Source organism: Rhamphochromis sp. 'chilingali' (genome assembly GCF_963969265.1).
Source record: "Rhamphochromis sp. 'chilingali' genome assembly, chromosome: 4".
In the NCBI taxonomy this organism is placed as follows: domain Eukaryota; kingdom Metazoa; phylum Chordata; class Actinopteri; order Cichliformes; family Cichlidae; genus Rhamphochromis; species Rhamphochromis sp. 'chilingali'.
Window position 1 is genome coordinate 1,324,743 of NC_137948.1, and position 17,758 is coordinate 1,342,500.

General features: G+C 47.0%; 2 protein-coding genes across 4 annotated transcripts in view; one reads left to right on the forward strand and one right to left on the reverse strand.

Moving 5' to 3' along the window:
- LOC308396170 (neuronal membrane glycoprotein M6-a-like) overlaps window positions 1–5,888 on the forward strand; it is a 29,364-nt gene extending 23,476 nt beyond the window's left edge. Inside the window, exon 7 of the mRNA XM_080881298.1 lies at window positions 35–5,888. Within this exon, the coding sequence (XP_080737424.1) occupies window positions 35–187 (153 nt within the window). The 3' untranslated portion in view covers window positions 188–5,888. The remainder of the gene's footprint in view (window positions 1–34) is intronic.
- Window positions 5,889–7,253: 1,365 nt separating this feature from the next.
- Window positions 7,254–17,364, reverse strand: dok1a (docking protein 1a). Of its 3 annotated transcripts, none has more exons than XM_080881287.1 (7): window positions 17,257–17,364; window positions 15,961–16,039; window positions 11,279–11,394; window positions 11,095–11,205; window positions 10,923–10,992; window positions 10,408–10,484; window positions 7,254–9,435 (listed from the first exon to the last, which is right to left on the reverse strand). In XM_080881287.1, the coding sequence occupies exons 1-7, from the start codon at window positions 17,311–17,313 to the stop codon at window positions 8,590–8,592; spliced, it is 1,356 nt and encodes a 451-aa protein (XP_080737413.1). In that variant the 5' UTR covers window positions 17,314–17,364; the 3' UTR covers window positions 7,254–8,589. The 3 variants fall into 3 exon arrangements, with proteins under 3 accessions (XP_080737413.1, XP_080737412.1, XP_080737411.1); XM_080881286.1 differs by having other exon boundaries at window positions 7,255–9,435; window positions 10,363–10,484; XM_080881285.1 differs by having other exon boundaries at window positions 7,255–9,435; window positions 10,312–10,484.
- Window positions 17,365–17,758: the final 394 nt, after the last annotated feature.

Consider the following 17,758-nt stretch of genomic DNA (forward strand, 5'->3'; position numbering starts at 1 on the left):
TGATGTTTGATCAGTCTCCTGCGTTTCCCCTCAGGTGCACTTCCTGATGGCTCTAGCCGCCAACTGGGGCTACCTGAAGGACGCCAGTCGGATGCAGAAGTACGAGGACATCAAGTCGAAGGAGGAGCAGGAGCTGCACGACATCCACTCTACACGCTCCAAAGAACGCCTCAATGCCTACACATAAACACGCCGCCACGAGGAACGACACACACACACTTACCTGTCAGACACACACGCACACACGGGTGAAAAAGATTCATTCAAACAAATTTACAGACACGAGTAGGCAGAAATTAGAGGATAAGAAACCCATGAGATCACCGACGCCCTCCTCATCCTCAGCTCTTCATTGCTGGTCTGCTCCAAGTTTAACACGATAAATCGTCCAGATTCACCGAACATAAAGCGGTCAGACATTTTAGTCTGAAGGTTTCTGAATGTGATGGTGTGAGTTTTCAGGCCTTTCAGAGTAAAATGCTGCACAAACAAAAGTTCTCACTGCATAACACAAACCAGCGTAACGAGGAAATGCCAAAAATCACCGCGGACGAACCCAAAGAAGGAGAATTATTTCAATCTGATCGCCTAAAGACTCCAAACAGCAACGATCTACAGCAGACGCATGAGGACGGCGTCCGTGAGCTCATCGTCAACACACACACACACACACACACACACACACACATGGAGACATGTAGATGTGACTGAATGGTCGGTGTTGTTTGGTGGTGTCATGCTGTGTTGTGTCGTTCGCCACGCTATGATGATGGTGTCACAGAGAAATAAGGTCCCCGAGGAAATTTGTGCCTCCCGGGTACAAATGGGTAGCTTTGCCAACTCCCCCCACCCCCTCCTTTCTCCCTCCCTGACCTCTGACCTCTTCACGTTGAGCCCAGTTTCATTAGTTGTTTCGTAGTTTCTCGTGTGGTCGTTTGCGGCGGTGGGGGGTGGGGCGGGGTTTTGGAAACAAAAGCACTGGATTGGTTAACATCCAGCAGATGGTCGGAGACCCGCCTGAGGTTAGCGTTGAGCTCGAGCTTTGGTTATATTGTTTTCAACCATAACCACGGGCCGATCACGACGACCTGCAGGAGAGATTTTACCCGTTAATTGCGGAGCGCCGATGATCGCAGAAGAATCGATGTCACGAACACGACCAAATTCTCTCAATGCGTCTCTATTTCTGCGTATCGTATTCTTCTTTTTATTCTGAGGCTGACAGCACGCACGGTGGCAGCGGGGGTGCAGCTAGTGAAACGGGGCTCCCTCCTCCCCCCCTCTTCGTCCCCTGATTGTAAAAACTTGTGATTCGTCCTGAGAAACAGCACATCTTAGCAGCACAAAGTCTTTTAGTCATCATCTCATCCGTCTGTTACGTAACGTTTTCTCACTTTTCAGGGATTTTGCCACATTTTTATTCGGATTCTTTCTGTGTGATTTTAGCACCGGGGTATTTAAACGAGGGGGGGGGGGGGGGGGCTGTAACATTACCAGGTGATGATTCAGTATTTCAGCGATTCTGCACACACACACACACACACACACAAGCGTATACACCAGTCATCTCGAGCGATTCGTTGTTCTCATGCTTCCTGTTTTGCGTTCTTTGGCGACGCCCTGATGCGACCAAAGCGTTATTTGTAAGTTGAGTCAGAAAAATCAGCGACACCAACCGCAGGCTGACGGCGGCAGAGGATCGGCAGGAATTCTGGGTAGTGTTTGTGTGTTGGCGGTGGTGGAGGTGGTGGTGTCTGAAGCAGATTGTAGGGCGGAGGAAGAGGAACGACATTCCAGCGAATAAGCTAATGGTTCAGGGCTGAGCTGCTGGACTGTGGTTGCCGGCTGCTCTCGTGTCCTGTAACGCTCTCCTCGGGTTGCTGGGTTATTCTGGACCAGCGGAGCTTCCCAGTTCTCCACAGTCGCAGTTCACCACGCGAGGTTTTATCAGCAGATAAAAATGCAGTCAACACATTTAATAAGCTCGACGTCCTTCTAACGCAGTGGGCTCAGGTCCAAACGCTGTTCGGTCTTTGTTCTGTGTTCAGCAAGAGAAGAAGAAGCGTGCAGGCGAGGATGGTGATGACTCTCTATCTGCCAGTAGAGATGACTGAGAGCGAGATGAAGATGATGACATGATGGTTTGATTTGATGAGACTACCGGCACACACACACACACACACACACACACACACACACACACACACACACACACACACACTCCACCACCGCCATCACTCTGAGCCATAACTCTTTACTTTTCACGATGACATTTCACTATTTTATTATCAACTTTTAATCTTTGAAACTTTTTAAATGTGAAATCATTTAATTAGAAAAAAGAAATGTGTTTTTTTTCTCTTTTCCTTTCGCGTGTGGGCGGTGCTAAAGCGCTGCACCGACGTTAACTCTGTATAAAGATATACATATATGTGAAACAGTCGAGGTGAGCAGCCGGGAGGAGGATTTCCTATGGGTTACAGAGTCCGGAGGGGGCGGCGGTTCAGTCCCAATGTCCTGATCCTCTGCTCCCCGCGCACAGCTGCACTTACACCTCGACGCTCCCGAGCCGCAGTAAAAGGTTTAAACCGGCGCCTCGGCTCCAATAACCACGACGACCAAAGTCCAGATTCGCTGGCTTCACACGTTGGTCATCCTGATTTGTTGTGACTCTCTAAACAGTTATTTTGAGTGATTCAACGATGGGTCGCCATCTGCCTCAGCCAATCAGCACGTGGAAAACGTTGTTTGCCGCCAGCTTTGTGGCTCGACGTCCTGCTCGTGTGTTTTAAATACTTTAATGACCTTATAACCAGTGTTGCCAACTCCTCAGTAAGGAAAATCGCTATTGGCTGTCCCAAAAGTCGCTAGAAGTTGACAAATGACGTCATCGTCCAATTTGCATAATTGGTCATGCTAATCTAATTGTAACCTATGTTGTTGGAGAGAGAAATAACATCGTGGAAGAGACATAAAGTGAGTAAAAAACGTCCTAAATGCAGTTAGAGTTTATTTAGAACTACAAATTAAATTTATTTTAGCAATTATTGTTATATAATGTCACAATTCCAACCCTGCTCCTTTACCCGGGCTTGGACCGGCAAAAGTGACCCGAAATTGGCGCTCTGGTGGAGTTACTGTGTGTGTGTGTGTGTTTATAAGTAGTTTTAAACCTTGTGATCCACAAAACAGCATAAGAGTAAAAGAACTGACTGCGTTACAGTCAGTGCGGAGCAGCGGCTTCGCTCATGCACGATTCATTTGCCGTTTGGACGCACAGGTGTGAACGTCTCCTGCCCTGATAGCAGCGGGGGGAGGACTGTCCTCCACCCGTGAGCGCTTTGGCACGGGTGAGGTGCCCACGGCAGCACCGCTGCTTGTTGAGAGTAAGAGCGATACGCGCTTTCACGTCAAAAAGTCGTCATAAATAAGTCTCCAATAACACCGGAAAAAGTCGCCAGATTTGTCGCTAGTCGCTTTTTAGAAAAAAAGTCGCTGAAAACTCGCTAAACATAGCGACAAATTGGCTAAGTTGGCAACACTGCTTATAACTTAATGCTAAAAAACTAATTTCACTTATTTAAAAAATGTGTGCAAGCTGATTGGTTTAAACTCAGATAAAAGCTTTGATGTTAGACAGCACAGATGCTGATTGGCTGAAGCATTCACGGGACGCCATCCAATCAGGACGTGTTGGGAGCGTCTGCGTTTACAGCAGACATAAAGAGCAGTTAGCGTCTCAAGCCGTGCTCGCTGCTTCGTGTAACTGCAGCTGACCAAAGTACAAAAAGCACCGCGGCGTCATCGAGGGGCGCCTCCGCCGGACTCGCGTCCTGTTCAGGTGTGTCCCGGCTGCACACGGTCAGTATTTTTAAGGGTCTAGTTTTACAGTAACAGTATTCTATCATTTCATTGCCTGACAATGGATGTCTTGTCAGTGTTTTTAACCTCAGATAAAAGAAAAAATAGTTTTTTGTGCACTTATTGACCATCGTGAGCTCTCTCTCTTATTCTTGGTGTGTAAGTGCATTGAGATCCCCACTGTGGGACCCGTGTATAGTCTTGCAGCATTGGTTATAACCTGAAGAAATAACAATGATGAAAACGAATGAATTCATAATAATGAAGATAATCTTATACTACATAAAAAAGACAGTGACTCTAGTTGTTGTTTGTGGCATGGTTATGCATTCAATGGTCATAATTTTAACGATTAAAACAAGACAAAAAAAAGTCATTTTTTTCCACTGGCGCTGTTCTGCTGTTTTTATTTTCCACTTTTCCGTGTGCAGTATTGCCGTTCCTGTTGCTAATGGTGTTGCTAAGCTAGCTTGCTTGCTCAGTTGTTTACCACCAGAGCAATATATTGTAGCAGTTTGACAAAATCGAGACGTTAAAAACAACAAGTCCATTCAATTTACGGCATACAAGTGCATGAATTTATGATTGCAAGTCTTCAGTGATATGATTATGGTGTTCTGTATTGTTTATCCTAATAAAGCGGATTTGCAGATGTGGTGTAATGTATTGCTCTGGCCACCCGTTTCCCTGCACCCACCTCTGCTCACGTGCTCCTCCTCGCCCTCCTCGCAAACGCACGGCTCGGACGCTTTCAGAGCCCGTGGTGGATTTCAGACGAATGATCGGAAATGCAGAATTCAAACTTCCAGCGCTGCTGGATGTGGAGGACCACAACGGCCATTGGTTAAAAAGGACGTGAATAAATTAACAAACACGTCTTTAATGCAAAAATAATATTTATACAAAATAGGGTTTCTTAGCTTAATTGTTTTTGGAATTAGTCCTCTGTTTACTTTATTTCCCCTTTTGGTTCTTTCTGTGTTTCGGCTTCATTATGCAAGCAAGACCCAGAGAGCTGATTCTGCTCACCTGGGTGTTACCTTCGGTCACCATCCAGGTGACCAAATGCACCGCTGAATCGTCTCTGGGTCAGCGACGGTGCGCCGACTCCTCCTGGTCGCTGAACCAAGGTCGGTCTCTGCGAGGCAAACGAATCAGTCGTGTTAAGTTTGGCTTGTGTTCGGTGCACAAACACGGATGCAAACTCAAACGTTAGTTTATGCAAAACTGTCAGAAATACTTAATAATCTGAATGATGGCAGTTTTGGTCGTCCACAGTCTGAAGGTGAAGAAGAAAGGAGCCAGACTGTCGGCTGTCAGTGTGGCACAGAACAGATTTGGCCCAAATGAAACCAAAACACCTGAGACAGGTGACCCGAGAGGCTCAGCCCGCTGTTGTAGTCGGGTGGAGGAGGACGTGAGCAGCTCGCTCTCCATTCGTTCAAGTCTCCTCATCTGACTGTCTAACCCACATGTAAAGACGAACGCGTGTGATGACACGTTCTGATCCTGCGTCCTCTCGGTCTGCTCGCTGACCGCGGCTGAACCATTCCAGGATCCCGAGCGCGGGATCAGAAACCCGAGCGCGTCGGCGCGATCGAGCATGAGTTTCAATGACATGACGTCTGAGTTCCAACCCGCTGTGAGGAGGTTTGCCGTGTTCCCACAGCTCTGAATCACAGGGGGAGATCAGACCCTCTGTGCCTCTTGTCCATCATGAAGTGAGCCGCAGATCTAACAGCTGATGATGTCAGTCCGTGACCTTCCACTGATCATCGCGTGTTTCAGATTCATGCATTATGTGAGGTTGGACATTTTGGACGTTGGAGGTCGTTTTTTTCTGTTTCTCTATAGTGTGCTAGACTTTTTGTACTTCACTCTGGTTGCTTAGTAGCAGGCTTCATCTGATTCACTCCTCCATCTTTGTACATATGTGTGCCAACAGCTTGGGCAGACAGTGGCTTTTTTATTTGTAAAGACATAAACTTGCTTGCATATATAAATAAAATGAAATAATACACTTGTGTACTTGTTAATAAGGGAACATCCTGAGTTTGTGTCTTCATTTCTCTCACAAAGTCATTAGAAATAATTAAAAAAGGATAATGAGGATGTTACGTCATCCTCACACTGAGTGATGAAACATCAACAGACCAACGTGTGGCGCAGAGGATGAATAAAAGACGCTTTATCACACGCGGCCGGATCATCATCCACGATGGAAGCTGCTGTGATTCATATTTCTGGTGATAGATACAATAAATCTGATCAGAGTTATGAAGGACGTTTATGCACAAAGGCCTCACACCAAAGGTAAAGCTAGTCACGTGATGTCACCTGCTTCATGCAGGCCTTTATCCAAGGAAAGGAAACAACAGGCTGGCACAGGGAGGACACGAAAACTCTAAAGGCCTAACTGAACACGAGGACCAAGCCCTTCTTGATAAAGGCTGTAACAGCGCCATCTTGTGGTCACATTTATGCATTACAGCGTCAAAAAAACTGGCTGGCGTTGAGCAGTCAGCAGCTGACGTCTTCTAAGCAACAAGGACTAAACCATCGTTTATGTTTCCTCCGTTTTGTATTATTACCTGATGGTTTTGCATCTAGAACCTCTTTTAGGATTATCGCGCATTAGTTCGGCTTCAGTCACAGAAAGCTGTCACCGGATCATCTCTGCAGCACGTCTGCACACGATGAGCAGATAACCTCAAAGTGACGAACATTTGATTTAAAAAAGAAAGGCTGAAGTTACAGAGGGCTATGTTTCCCCTCGACGCCCTCAGGTGTGCGACCAGACCAGAGCACACAGATCCAAGTCTACAGTTTTAGGCGCCTCCACCGCCACATATGAAGCAGTCCTGTGTTGTGAATCTTTTTCTATTAACTGAGTCAAAGAAAAGTCATTTAAAAGCAAAACATTTTATCCACAAAGGTTTTGTTTCACTGTTTAACCATAAATTAAGTCTACAGTTCATGTTGGAGTGTTGGAAAGTCCAGCAGTGCCGCCTTGTGGTAAAGAAGTGAAGTACATGTCTAAGCACGTCATGTGATGGCTTCCTGTTTTATCTGTGCGTGATGCACATCCCCCCCTGCTGGTCAAAGTTCATCAGTGCATCAGGCTGTCTCCACCCTCCCATCCTCACGCTTCTGGTTTTGTTGCTTTAGGTTGTTACGTCGATTAAATTTAAAGGAAATAAATGAATGTATAACGTGTGACTTAAATGAAATCAGAATCATAATATTTTATTAATCTGCAAAGAATTTTGTGATCACAGTCACAACAACAAACACAGTAACACACTGAACTAATTAAATAATACAGTATATTACAAAGTTTACAATATACAAGAAATATTTCTAATATGTACAAATATGTTAGTTATAAACATCCAGATTATTACAGAGAACCTTTATTTCCACTGTGGAGGACGTGCTGCAGGCTGCAACTCCTGCACTGTGCTGTGCATCAGATGGAGTTGTGCAGGAATGATTTCCTGTGTCGTTCAGTGGTGCATTATGGGTAATCTCAGTCTCTCACTGAGCGTGCACCTGTGATTGCCCAGCATGTTACAGAGTGGGTATTATCCATCATTGTCCTCATCTTGGACAACATCCTCCTCTCCAGTGAATGCACTGGAAAAGTAAAAAAACATGACCTCACAGCGCTCGCCGGCTGGTCCAGGTGGACACAGACACGATTGAGCAGGTAGATGATGGCGGGGAACTGAAGGGGATCCTGATCTGATAGGTCAGAGATGGTCCAGGGTGAGTCTTTCCAGGGTCTTTGTGACGTGGGAGGTCAGTGCCACAGGCTGTAATCGTGGGGGCCACTGGGACGCGGTGTCTTTGGTACAGGGACGAGGTGTGAGCACTGGGACCCTCTTCAGACTCAGCACGAACAGTTTATGAAAGACTCCACAAAGCTGGGGGGTCTCGAGGACATGGGGACTCACCCGGTCTGCTGCTTCTCGTTTGTCTCTGAACCTGGTCTTGACTGAAAGTGGCGGGTGGGGGAGGGGCCTCAGGCAGCGGTGCAGTGTGGTAAATATTTACTCTGATTCATCAGGTGTTTGAACACGACGCCAACACTCCACCTTTCCCGATTGCTTATGTGAATAAACATCTTCTGTTCTTATATGTGTATTAGTGTTAAAAACACCAGGATTCACTCAGTGGAGCAAAAGTGTCATATATTTGTTTTATTTAAAGCACAATATTAGAATAAAGCACAATAACACTTACGGTAACAGATGATGGCGATACCTGTCATAGCTCCTATATTTACACAGAAACACAGTAAGGCCCACGTATGTAACATGACTCAGGGACATTTTTGCAGCATACATTTGTGCATCGTAACCAAACAAGCGTGTTTACAGTTTTATATGTAAAAATCGTGTATGAGAAGTTTTCTATGTGGAAAAATCAGTCAGAGTATGAATTTGCAACACGGGCGTGCTAAACTTATAAAAATGCAGATAAACAGATACATTAACATAAATCACATTCATGCAGGTTTATTTATTTACCTGTCTTAATGATTAAATATTCATATTTTAGGAAGCAAGCAAGAAGTTTCTCAAACATCTGATCCCTGACCTTTCAAAACCGGCAGTTCCTCCGACGTCCAGCCTACATCGCCTGAGCTGCGGTAACACGAGTTTTCAAACAATTTTACTATGAAGAATGTCAATGATGGTTTCAGATGTTTTCTAAACACCAGAGTTAAATGATGCCCAGGTTTTCATAGATTACATCATCAAGCGGACAATCCGAGGCTTTTGTTGTGCTCCTGTTGGCGATAGGAGACGAGGAGGAGGGGGTGCTGTCATTGGATGACGAGGGGCTAGACGACGGTGCTTTCTTACAGACATGAGCGTAAAGATGAGCGAAGGGGTCGGCCTTGGCTTCGCTTTTCAGAGACACTTCGCTCCGTCTGCCGGGTTGGGCGTAGACCGCGTCACCCTCTGCTGAAACCTTCGTTTCTTCTTTTTTCTGGAGGACGTTGTCTGTGTTCTGGTGATGGCCGACCTTGTCGTACACCTCCGAGTAGATCGAATCCGGGTCGTCTGCGCGAGGGGGGGGATGCGGAGCGGCACATGGGGGTTTGAGAGGAAGAACGCTCGCAGGGTCGATATACGTGGCTCTGACAGGCGGGGGTTTTGTTACAGGCCGGATGCAATCAGTCGGATTAGCATATATGGCCTCTGACTGGTCTCCATGGTTACCTGCAGAGGAGCCAGCAGGGACCAGTGGGAGTGGCATGAGGGTGATAGGAGGCGGGTGATCTTCCCGAGCATGTGCGCTCTCTTCTCTGCTCTCCTCTGTCCTCAGCTTGTTCTCCAGGATGGCGGCCATGTTGGTCATATCGGGGACTTTGGGGAGGGGCGAATGAGCCTGTATGTTGGTTACCGCAACCTTCTCTCCCTCTGGGTTTTGGTTGGTCGATGAAGTCTTCAGTTTGATGGTGCTCTGAATCAGGGCGAATATCTTCTCAGCCTGCGGCGTCTCAAAGATGAACGCTCCAGGACCGGAGTCGCAGCGCCGCCCGGCTTCGATGGTTAGGGTCAGCTGGGAGGAGGAGAGAAAATAAACGTCTTACACTTGTGAGGCTTCAGTTTCACTTAAAGCTTCCATCATGAACTGAACTTTAACAAGAATGTGAAAGAATTTCAGGTGAAAACATCAGAGCAAGAGAGCCAGACTTTTCGGTAACATCGTTTTGTACCACATGATGGCGCAGCAAGCTAATCCAGCACCCAGCAGGGGAGGAAGAGCTGGTACCCACACGCATGTGGAGGCGAGATATGGCTGAAGAATTATCACCAAACACAACCACATTTGATCATTTTATATAAATGATAAAAGTGAAACACGGGCAAACGTAAGCACGGTTCCTGGAGAGTGGTAACACTTTTGCTCTTTTTCTGTTCAGGCGCACGCCTGCAGACGATATCGAGCCACCAGTAAAGCTGACGGATTCAGAGCTCCATAAAAAAGCTCCAAAACCTCCCTGCTGTCGGGCTTGAGTCCTGATCTCAGGCTAAACACTGACTTTTCCTGCTTCTCCTTACAGTCTGATAAAATGGCGCCCCCATGTGGTGAAATATGTAATAACAACATGCAACAGGTGATACAAAAAGCACCTTTACATTGTGACCATGAGCACTTTTACTAGTCCCCCCTAAGGACCCCAAAGCACTTTACACACCCAGTCATACACTGGTGGAGGCAGCTACAGTTGTAGCCACAGCTGCCCTGGGGCAGACTGACAGAAGCCAGGCTGCCATATCGCGCCATCGGCCCTTCTGGCCAACACCAGTAGGCGGTAGGGTAAAGTGTCTTGCCCAAGGACACAACGACCGAGACTGTCCAAGCCGGGGCTCGAACCGGCGACCTTCCGATTACAAGGCGAACTCCCAACTCTTGAGCCACGATCGCCCCCACCTTATCATTCCCGTATCGCCTCAGGAGTTCGTACGGCCACTCGTGAACAACCTTCTTCTTCTGGGTTTCTTTCAGAAGCAGTGCCTCCCGTCCCACCTGCAGCCAGTACGCCCCCTGCAGGCCGCAGCGGGTCGCTGCCTCCGTCCTCTGAATCGCCACCCAGAACTCAGAGGCTGTAAACAGGGAGGAGAGTCTGTCATTCATTACTATGCAAATAAAGCGAAGCAGAACACTGATGTGATAATTTTAACACAGTTTAAATACATGCAGTTAATAAATACTGACAGCATGAGCAAAAAGTGTGAGGCTCGGCTTCTCTGTGCTCCTTTAAGGATGTTTTTGAACACTACGTCAGAGTGCATGTTGAATGTTAGGAAGGTTATTACGGTCCACTTTTACTGAGCAGCCAGAGAGAGCTGAATATTACATTTCTGCAGTATCGTGTACATCCCTGTAGCTCACTGTTTGCTCAGCGTGTGTCAAATTTTCCCAGACTCACGTTTATGTGAACGTATCAAAACTAGGGGATGCAATAACTGCTCATCCTGTTCCATGGGGGGCGCTCTTAACCGGAATTGAGTATTTGGAGAAGACAAAAGCAAAGAATTTACCTTCTTCTACTGAGACGTATATCTGGTTCTCCTCCATTTGGGGCTGATTGGAGCGTGGACGGCCTCCTTTCTGAGAGAGCGAATGAAGCAAGCTTAAATAATTAGCTGTGAAATCATGAAGCTGCACATTTGTGTGAAACGTAAAGAGAAGGAACATTTGTGTCCTTCACACCTGAAACGTGCTTTGGCACAGTTTGTCCACCCAGTCGGCACAGTCGTCTCTGAGTGCGGCGAACACCATGGTCCTGTCCTGAGTCTCCACGCAGAACGCCCACATGTTCTCCTGCAGACACAAACCAGCTTTAAGCGTCTTTTCGACTTTTGACGACTGGAAACGTGAGAGTATGACGGCTCACCATGGGGCAGGCCTCAGCGTTCGGGGGGAGTCTGAGGACGCTGATCAACTCAGACAGTCGGACCACCTTCACCCTCCGGTCCCCGTGTTTTCTGACCCCAGTGGCGAGATCGCCCCCTGCAGGATGCACCGTGCACAAACAGGCAGAGAGTTACAGCTGAGTCGGCGGCGAACGCCTGACAGACATAAATCACGCGGCCTGTACGGCTTCTTCTCAAACCAGAGCGACTCAAACAATAAGCTTCGTGCGCACTCTGCACTGCGGCCGTTTCCACCCGACGAGTCTTTGCTCAGAGCGCACGATTCTTCTCCGGGTGGAGAAACGTGAGGCGACATGTTTGCCTGAATGTCAAACAGCCGCAGGCGATACTTCCACTCGCAGGTGTGGGAGTGTTTGTGGCTGAGCTCTGGTTTAAGTAAGATTCAAATGTGTGTGTGAGTGAGCTGAACACCAATATTACTCGTCACAAGGAAAAGGCAGAGTGATATTTAAAGATGAATCTGTTTGTAAAGACAGGATTAAGCACTGAATCATCCTGTCATACTCACTCTCACGCAGACCTGCGAGCCACAAGCTCGACCTGCGTTAGCCTGCAGACTCGTGTTTATCTGACTCATAATTTAAGGGATAAACATCCTGTTTTATCCACGAAGCTCTGAGACCAGTGACAGACACGATAAAGTCATCATGTAACTCCTGTACTCAAAATCATTTTTCCAATCAAAGAAGTCGCCCCCTGCTGGCAAAGAATGAAGGTTTATGTCACTTGTCAGATCGGAGTACATTCATCTTTTATAGATACATTTTGCTGTGAATCGGTTCATCCATCGAGCTTTGGGTCATGGGGGCAGCAGACACCCAGACCCCCCCCGTCCATCCACCTCTTCCTAACTAATCAAGAGGGACTCCAAGCATTCCCAAGCCAGCTGAGATATAACCTCAAGGTCAGTCCAGGGTCTGCCTCCGTGCTTCCTCCCAGTATCCCAGCAGGCATCCAAGCATCCGCCACCATCTTCTTTTGATGTGGAGGAGTAGCAGCTGTACTCCAAGCTCCTCCTTTCATCTTTCAGAGGAAGATCATTTCCACATTATCAGTAACTACCCAGAGCAGAAGGTGACTGTAGATCATCAGTAAAGCTTCACTTTTACACTCAGGGCTCTCGGTTCGGCGTTCGCACCAGTCCATCTGTTGATCTCGTGCTCTGCTCTTCCATCATGTGTGAAAAGACCTCGAGGTGCTTCAAATCTTCTACTCGAGGCAGCGACTCATCCCGGATCAGAGCGGGCACACCATCCATTTCCAGCTGAGGACCATGGCCTTGGAGCTGCTGATTCTCGTTCCTGCACACTGCACTCATGATTTAAAGAACCTCGTCTTCTCTTAATAGCAAAGCTGAAATCCTCAGGCCACCGAAGCTGAAGAACAGAAAGTGAAGAATGTTTCAAAAGCAGGCTTGAAAAAACCCAAACTGGCATCCCAGTTCCAGAAGTTGGAGTATTTGGAGCACAGAAGGAGACCTGGCAACACGGCATGTATGCTGTCAGCAGAACCTCTGGAAGGTGGAGGTGCTTTGCAGCTCGTACATGGATGTTTCCGATGATTTTCCCGGACTGAACTATATATTTTAGCAGTGATGTCGTCCCTCTGTCTTTGAGGCCTCTATGCAGATGACAACAACACTGCAGACCTTCTCTAAACTCCAGCTAACGTCAGACATCCAGTTTGAGTGAGCAGGGAAGAAGCAGGAGAGAGGTGTCGAAGTGAAAACTACGTTTCTCCCTCCAAGTGAGAAAACACTTGATTCATGCAACTTTTTGACCTTTATTGGATTACAGTGACCTGCTTTTTATGAACGCACCTGCCCGCTACCTAAAGAGGTTGGATACTGTCCACCATTGTGCTTTATGTTTTATTACTGGAACGAGAGAATAACTCGGCGTGATTGTTTTTAACATCGCTCTAAATTTGATCTGTTATTTTATATTTTTCACATGTTTGTACAGGATATTGTATTTGTTTAAAATGTTTACTTGAGAAGTTCAGCCATCCGGGAGGGGCTCAGAGTAGAGCCGCTGCTGCTCCACATCGAAAGGAGCCAACTGAGGTGGTTCGGGCATCTGACAAGGATGCCCCCTGGGGTCTCCTGGGTGAGGTGTTCCAGGCATGTCCCACCGGAGGAGGCCCCGGGGCAGACCCAGGACACCCTGGAGAGATTATATTTCCCCAGATAAGCTGGAGGAGGTGTCTGGGAGAGGGAGGTCTGGGCTTCTCTGCTTAGGCTGCTGCCCCCGCGACCCGGCCCGGATAAAGCGGAAGAAGATGGATGGATGTTATATACTTATGTGGTACGTGTATTTTGACTTTTGTTGCTATGATACCAGGTCTCTCTTGGAAATGAGATATTTTACCAGGATAAATAAAGGACTAATAAGAAGAAGAAGAACTCCAGATAAATAATTTCCTGTTAGTGTAGCTTTATTCGTGCTTTCTTTCTGGAGCTCAAACACACTGACTGCATAGAAACTTCGGACTTCAAACTTCTCTTATTTTTACTCCACTTGTGTATTTGTGAGCAAAAGTCAGCGAACCTGTGCAACCTCAAACATTCCTGTGTGCACACACCTGCAAAGCAAACAGCAAAACTCGGTTACACGCTGGACTTTGGACACTGGATCAATGCTTGAGTCAATGTTTAACCTCAGTTTGGTTGAAGTGTGCTTGGCGTGTATTGAGACTTGCTGATTATTACAAAATTAGGTGACGTCTGATGTGTTTGCAGCAGATTCTGCAGAACATCTGAACTCTTGGTCCAGACGAGTGCAGGAGCTGCTCCCCCAGGCCTCTGGTCCCCCTCTAAGTACTCCTGAAAGTATATTTACTTTTACTACTTCCTTTGTAACATCAGTACTCTTGCACTGCTGATTCTACTGCATCTCCCTCACAGCTGAACGTAATTTGCTAAAAGTGGCATCAGGATGAATCTGAGATGAGTTTCAGTCGACCAGACGTCACCATGCAAAAACCCGACCGAACACTAGGGGTCAGTATTGTCGCACATGTGGCAGCAGTGAGGATTGTTAGCTGGTGTGTCTGCAGATGACAGAGAGATTACTGTTCTCATCCCCAGATTCAGTTCAATTCAGTTTCATTTATACAGCGCCAAATCACAGCAACAGTCGTGTCAAGACGCTTTATGATCTTTATCATCACTCATGAATCTCTGCAGGTGAGAGGCGAGGAGCATCTTTGTTAGCATTAAAGCTGTGAAGCATCCCTGCATGTATTTGTGTGCAGGTCACAGAGAAAGGACTGAAGGAAGCACTGAGGTTCTGTGACGAGCAGCTCTCACCGTGTCGGACACTTTCTGGCCTCTGCGTTGATCGCACCTTTTAAAGACCACTGCTGGCAGCCGTTTCTCTGCTTCAGCCCGGTCCTCGTTCACAAACTCTTCTCTGATGTTCGTGTGTCGTCCACGTAAAACGTGCATGTCATGTGTTCACTGTTCAGATGCTGCCGCTGAGCTTACATAACATCGCCCTCATCCCGGGCTCTGTTAAAGCGTCAGATCCGGTGCTCGTGTTCAGCGGCTGATGCTCGGCCCGCCGCTGCATGCATGACATGCGTTCAGCACCACCAGCATCCCTAACATGACACGATTCCCCGCCTTTTCGTGCTCGTGTGGTTTTATTTTTAGCTCCCCAGGAACTGATATGAAGCCGGCTTTCAGTGCTGAGCGTCTCCACTGAACACGAAAGCCGAGTTTAACTTAAAGACATGAAAGAAATATTTAATTAGTTATGTTTTTCTGTTTAAGCTGAATATTTTGGACAGTGCAGACGTCCCACAGGGGTAAAGTAAAGAAAAGGTCTGGAGAATCACAACATCAGAGGATGATTGAGAGTTTTTCTTTATAATCTGCACTTTGTGTCTGTAAATAGAGCATCAACATCAAAGCTGCAGTTCCAGAAGTGAGTCCATGTTTGCACGTGCAGGATTAGAGCCACTGCTGCGATCATTGCTTTCTTATGTAATCAGGATTATGACCAACACTTCAGATGTTCTACCTTTATAATACAGTGGTTCGTAAAATCTGTCTCCACCGCCTGTTCAAAGGTGTATTCCAGCTACCGACAGGTGACAAATGAAAGGATGAACCCCTGTTTCCTATCTGGAAGCATCAGTCTGTTGTTGAATGTGAATGCCACTAACTGGCTCTGCTGATTGAATCAGCGCCATGTTGTTCCTCCAAAACTTACGTGCACGGATCTGCATGTAAATGTTACCTGAGGTGGAGCTCGGCAGGCGCGTGCGGGGGGGCTTGAGCACCTGCCCCTTCAAACATCTCTGCACGGCCCTGGAGCTCCCCACAGCGTTTCATTGACCTGATTAAACTGTGAAAATCTGACATTTAGTGTCACGTATTAAATATCACCTCAAATATCAAAGTGGAACAGGATAAAACCTGAGACGTGATCGTGATGTGACGGATAATCCAGGGAGATGACACAGAGCTGCTCCAGCACCTGCTCCCCCAGTCTGGGTTCAGCTGGACTGGAAATAAACTGGGCTTGGTGTGAAATCAGTGAGCTTCAGTCTTATTTTACTGATGTGAGCGCTCAGTAACTAATAAGAAACTATCACTGTTATTTTCATCATTCACATAACGAGTGGAGCTGTTTACCTCCCATATCCTGGATCTCCAGTCGGCCCACTCCACTGCTGCTGGGGGGCGTCAGAGACAACCACACCGGCTTCCATTTCTGAGGACAAAGAGAGACGTGAGCGCCGTGCTGCGTACAAACAGGACACGCCACATGAGAATTTATCAAAGGAAAACAAGGCTGTGTCTACGGAGGGCCCAGAGTGTCAAATGAAATGAATAAATATGTATCAATAAATTATTTAAAATATTCAAACATTTCATTGTTTTACAGTTTAATTAATTATTGCATCGTTATGTGCAGCAGCTCATCTTGAAGTCATTTACACTGTAACTGCAGGTCATGGCGCATCGATCCCAGATCACGATGCAACAAAACCTCACAGACAGCCGTTTCCATGGCAACGTGGACACTGCAGGGATAAAACAACAAAGCAGGGCTGATGTCTCAGTCTGAGCTGTCCTCCTGTCCTCATGAGCCCACACTCCTGACTCTACCTGCCAAGTTCAAAGCTGAGAAGTACAAACTCTGTGTTCTTGACTGGTTTTTAGATCAGGGTTAGCCCCGCCCCCTGACTTTGATGGGTGAAACCGTGAAATAATGAGTTAAATAGTGAAATACTTACACATGCTTTAAATATTAAATTAGATTTTTTACAGAATAATTGTTCACTGGATTCATTCAAACATGTGTTTCACTTTGGGCACTCTTGGTCCTCCGTAGAACTCCTCCACCTTCTGCCTCGATGGCGTGAGCCTGAGCCTTTCCTTTATGAACGCCATGCATCAGAGAGGTCACATCCGGCGTGTCCTACATGAGTACGGACCCTGCGCTCACCTATGATCTCAGTCCTTTCACAATAAAAGCAGGAACGCGTTACTACAGGTAAACGTTTGGCAGCTCGCCCTTCATTAAAATGATCGTCTGTGGTTTTTCCATTTTTCAGTCACAGTTTCGGGTTGGTGTTGTGGGTGTGCTCGTGACGTAAAGGAGTCGTGAGCTCACACGGCGTGTGTGTGTACTTTGTGTTGTGCTGGAATGTGAAGCTGTGTTTCAACATGTTGGTTCAAACTCCCCGAGCCAGAGAAACACGGAGATCCCATCTTCGGTTTTTCCCTTTTCTCAGCCGTCAAATCAAAATGAAGTGTGACAAAATGTTGATCTTCCTCCCGTTTTAGTTAGTTATCTACAGAAATGTCCGTTTCTCGTCGTTACTACAGTCATAAAAGAATCAAAAACACAGCTTCCTCCCCACTTTGTCAGCTCTTGAACGCTCACAGCGACGCAGAAACAGCAGGAATGAAAGCTGTACTTACTTTTCCAGGTTTGTGGGGTTGCAGGTAAACTTTCCCTGATTTGGTCTGAGCGTCCATCAAAGAAGCAGCAGCACTTCAGCCGAACACCAACGAGTGAGAGAGTTTCTCCTGTGAACAGTCGGGACGGGGTGTGGCCAAAATGATGCACTGTTGAAATATGATCCTCACATGAAACTCACACACACACACTCACACAGACACACACACACTCACAGACAAACACTCACACACACACTCACAGACACACACTCACACACACACACACACACTCACAGACAAACACTCACACACACACTCACAGACACACACTCACACACACTCACACACAGACCCACTCACACACACACACTCACACACACACTCACACACACTCACACACAGACCCACTCACACACACTCACAGACACACACTCACACACACACTCACACACACACTCACAGACACACTCACACACACACTCACACACACACTCACACACACTCACACACACTCAAACACACA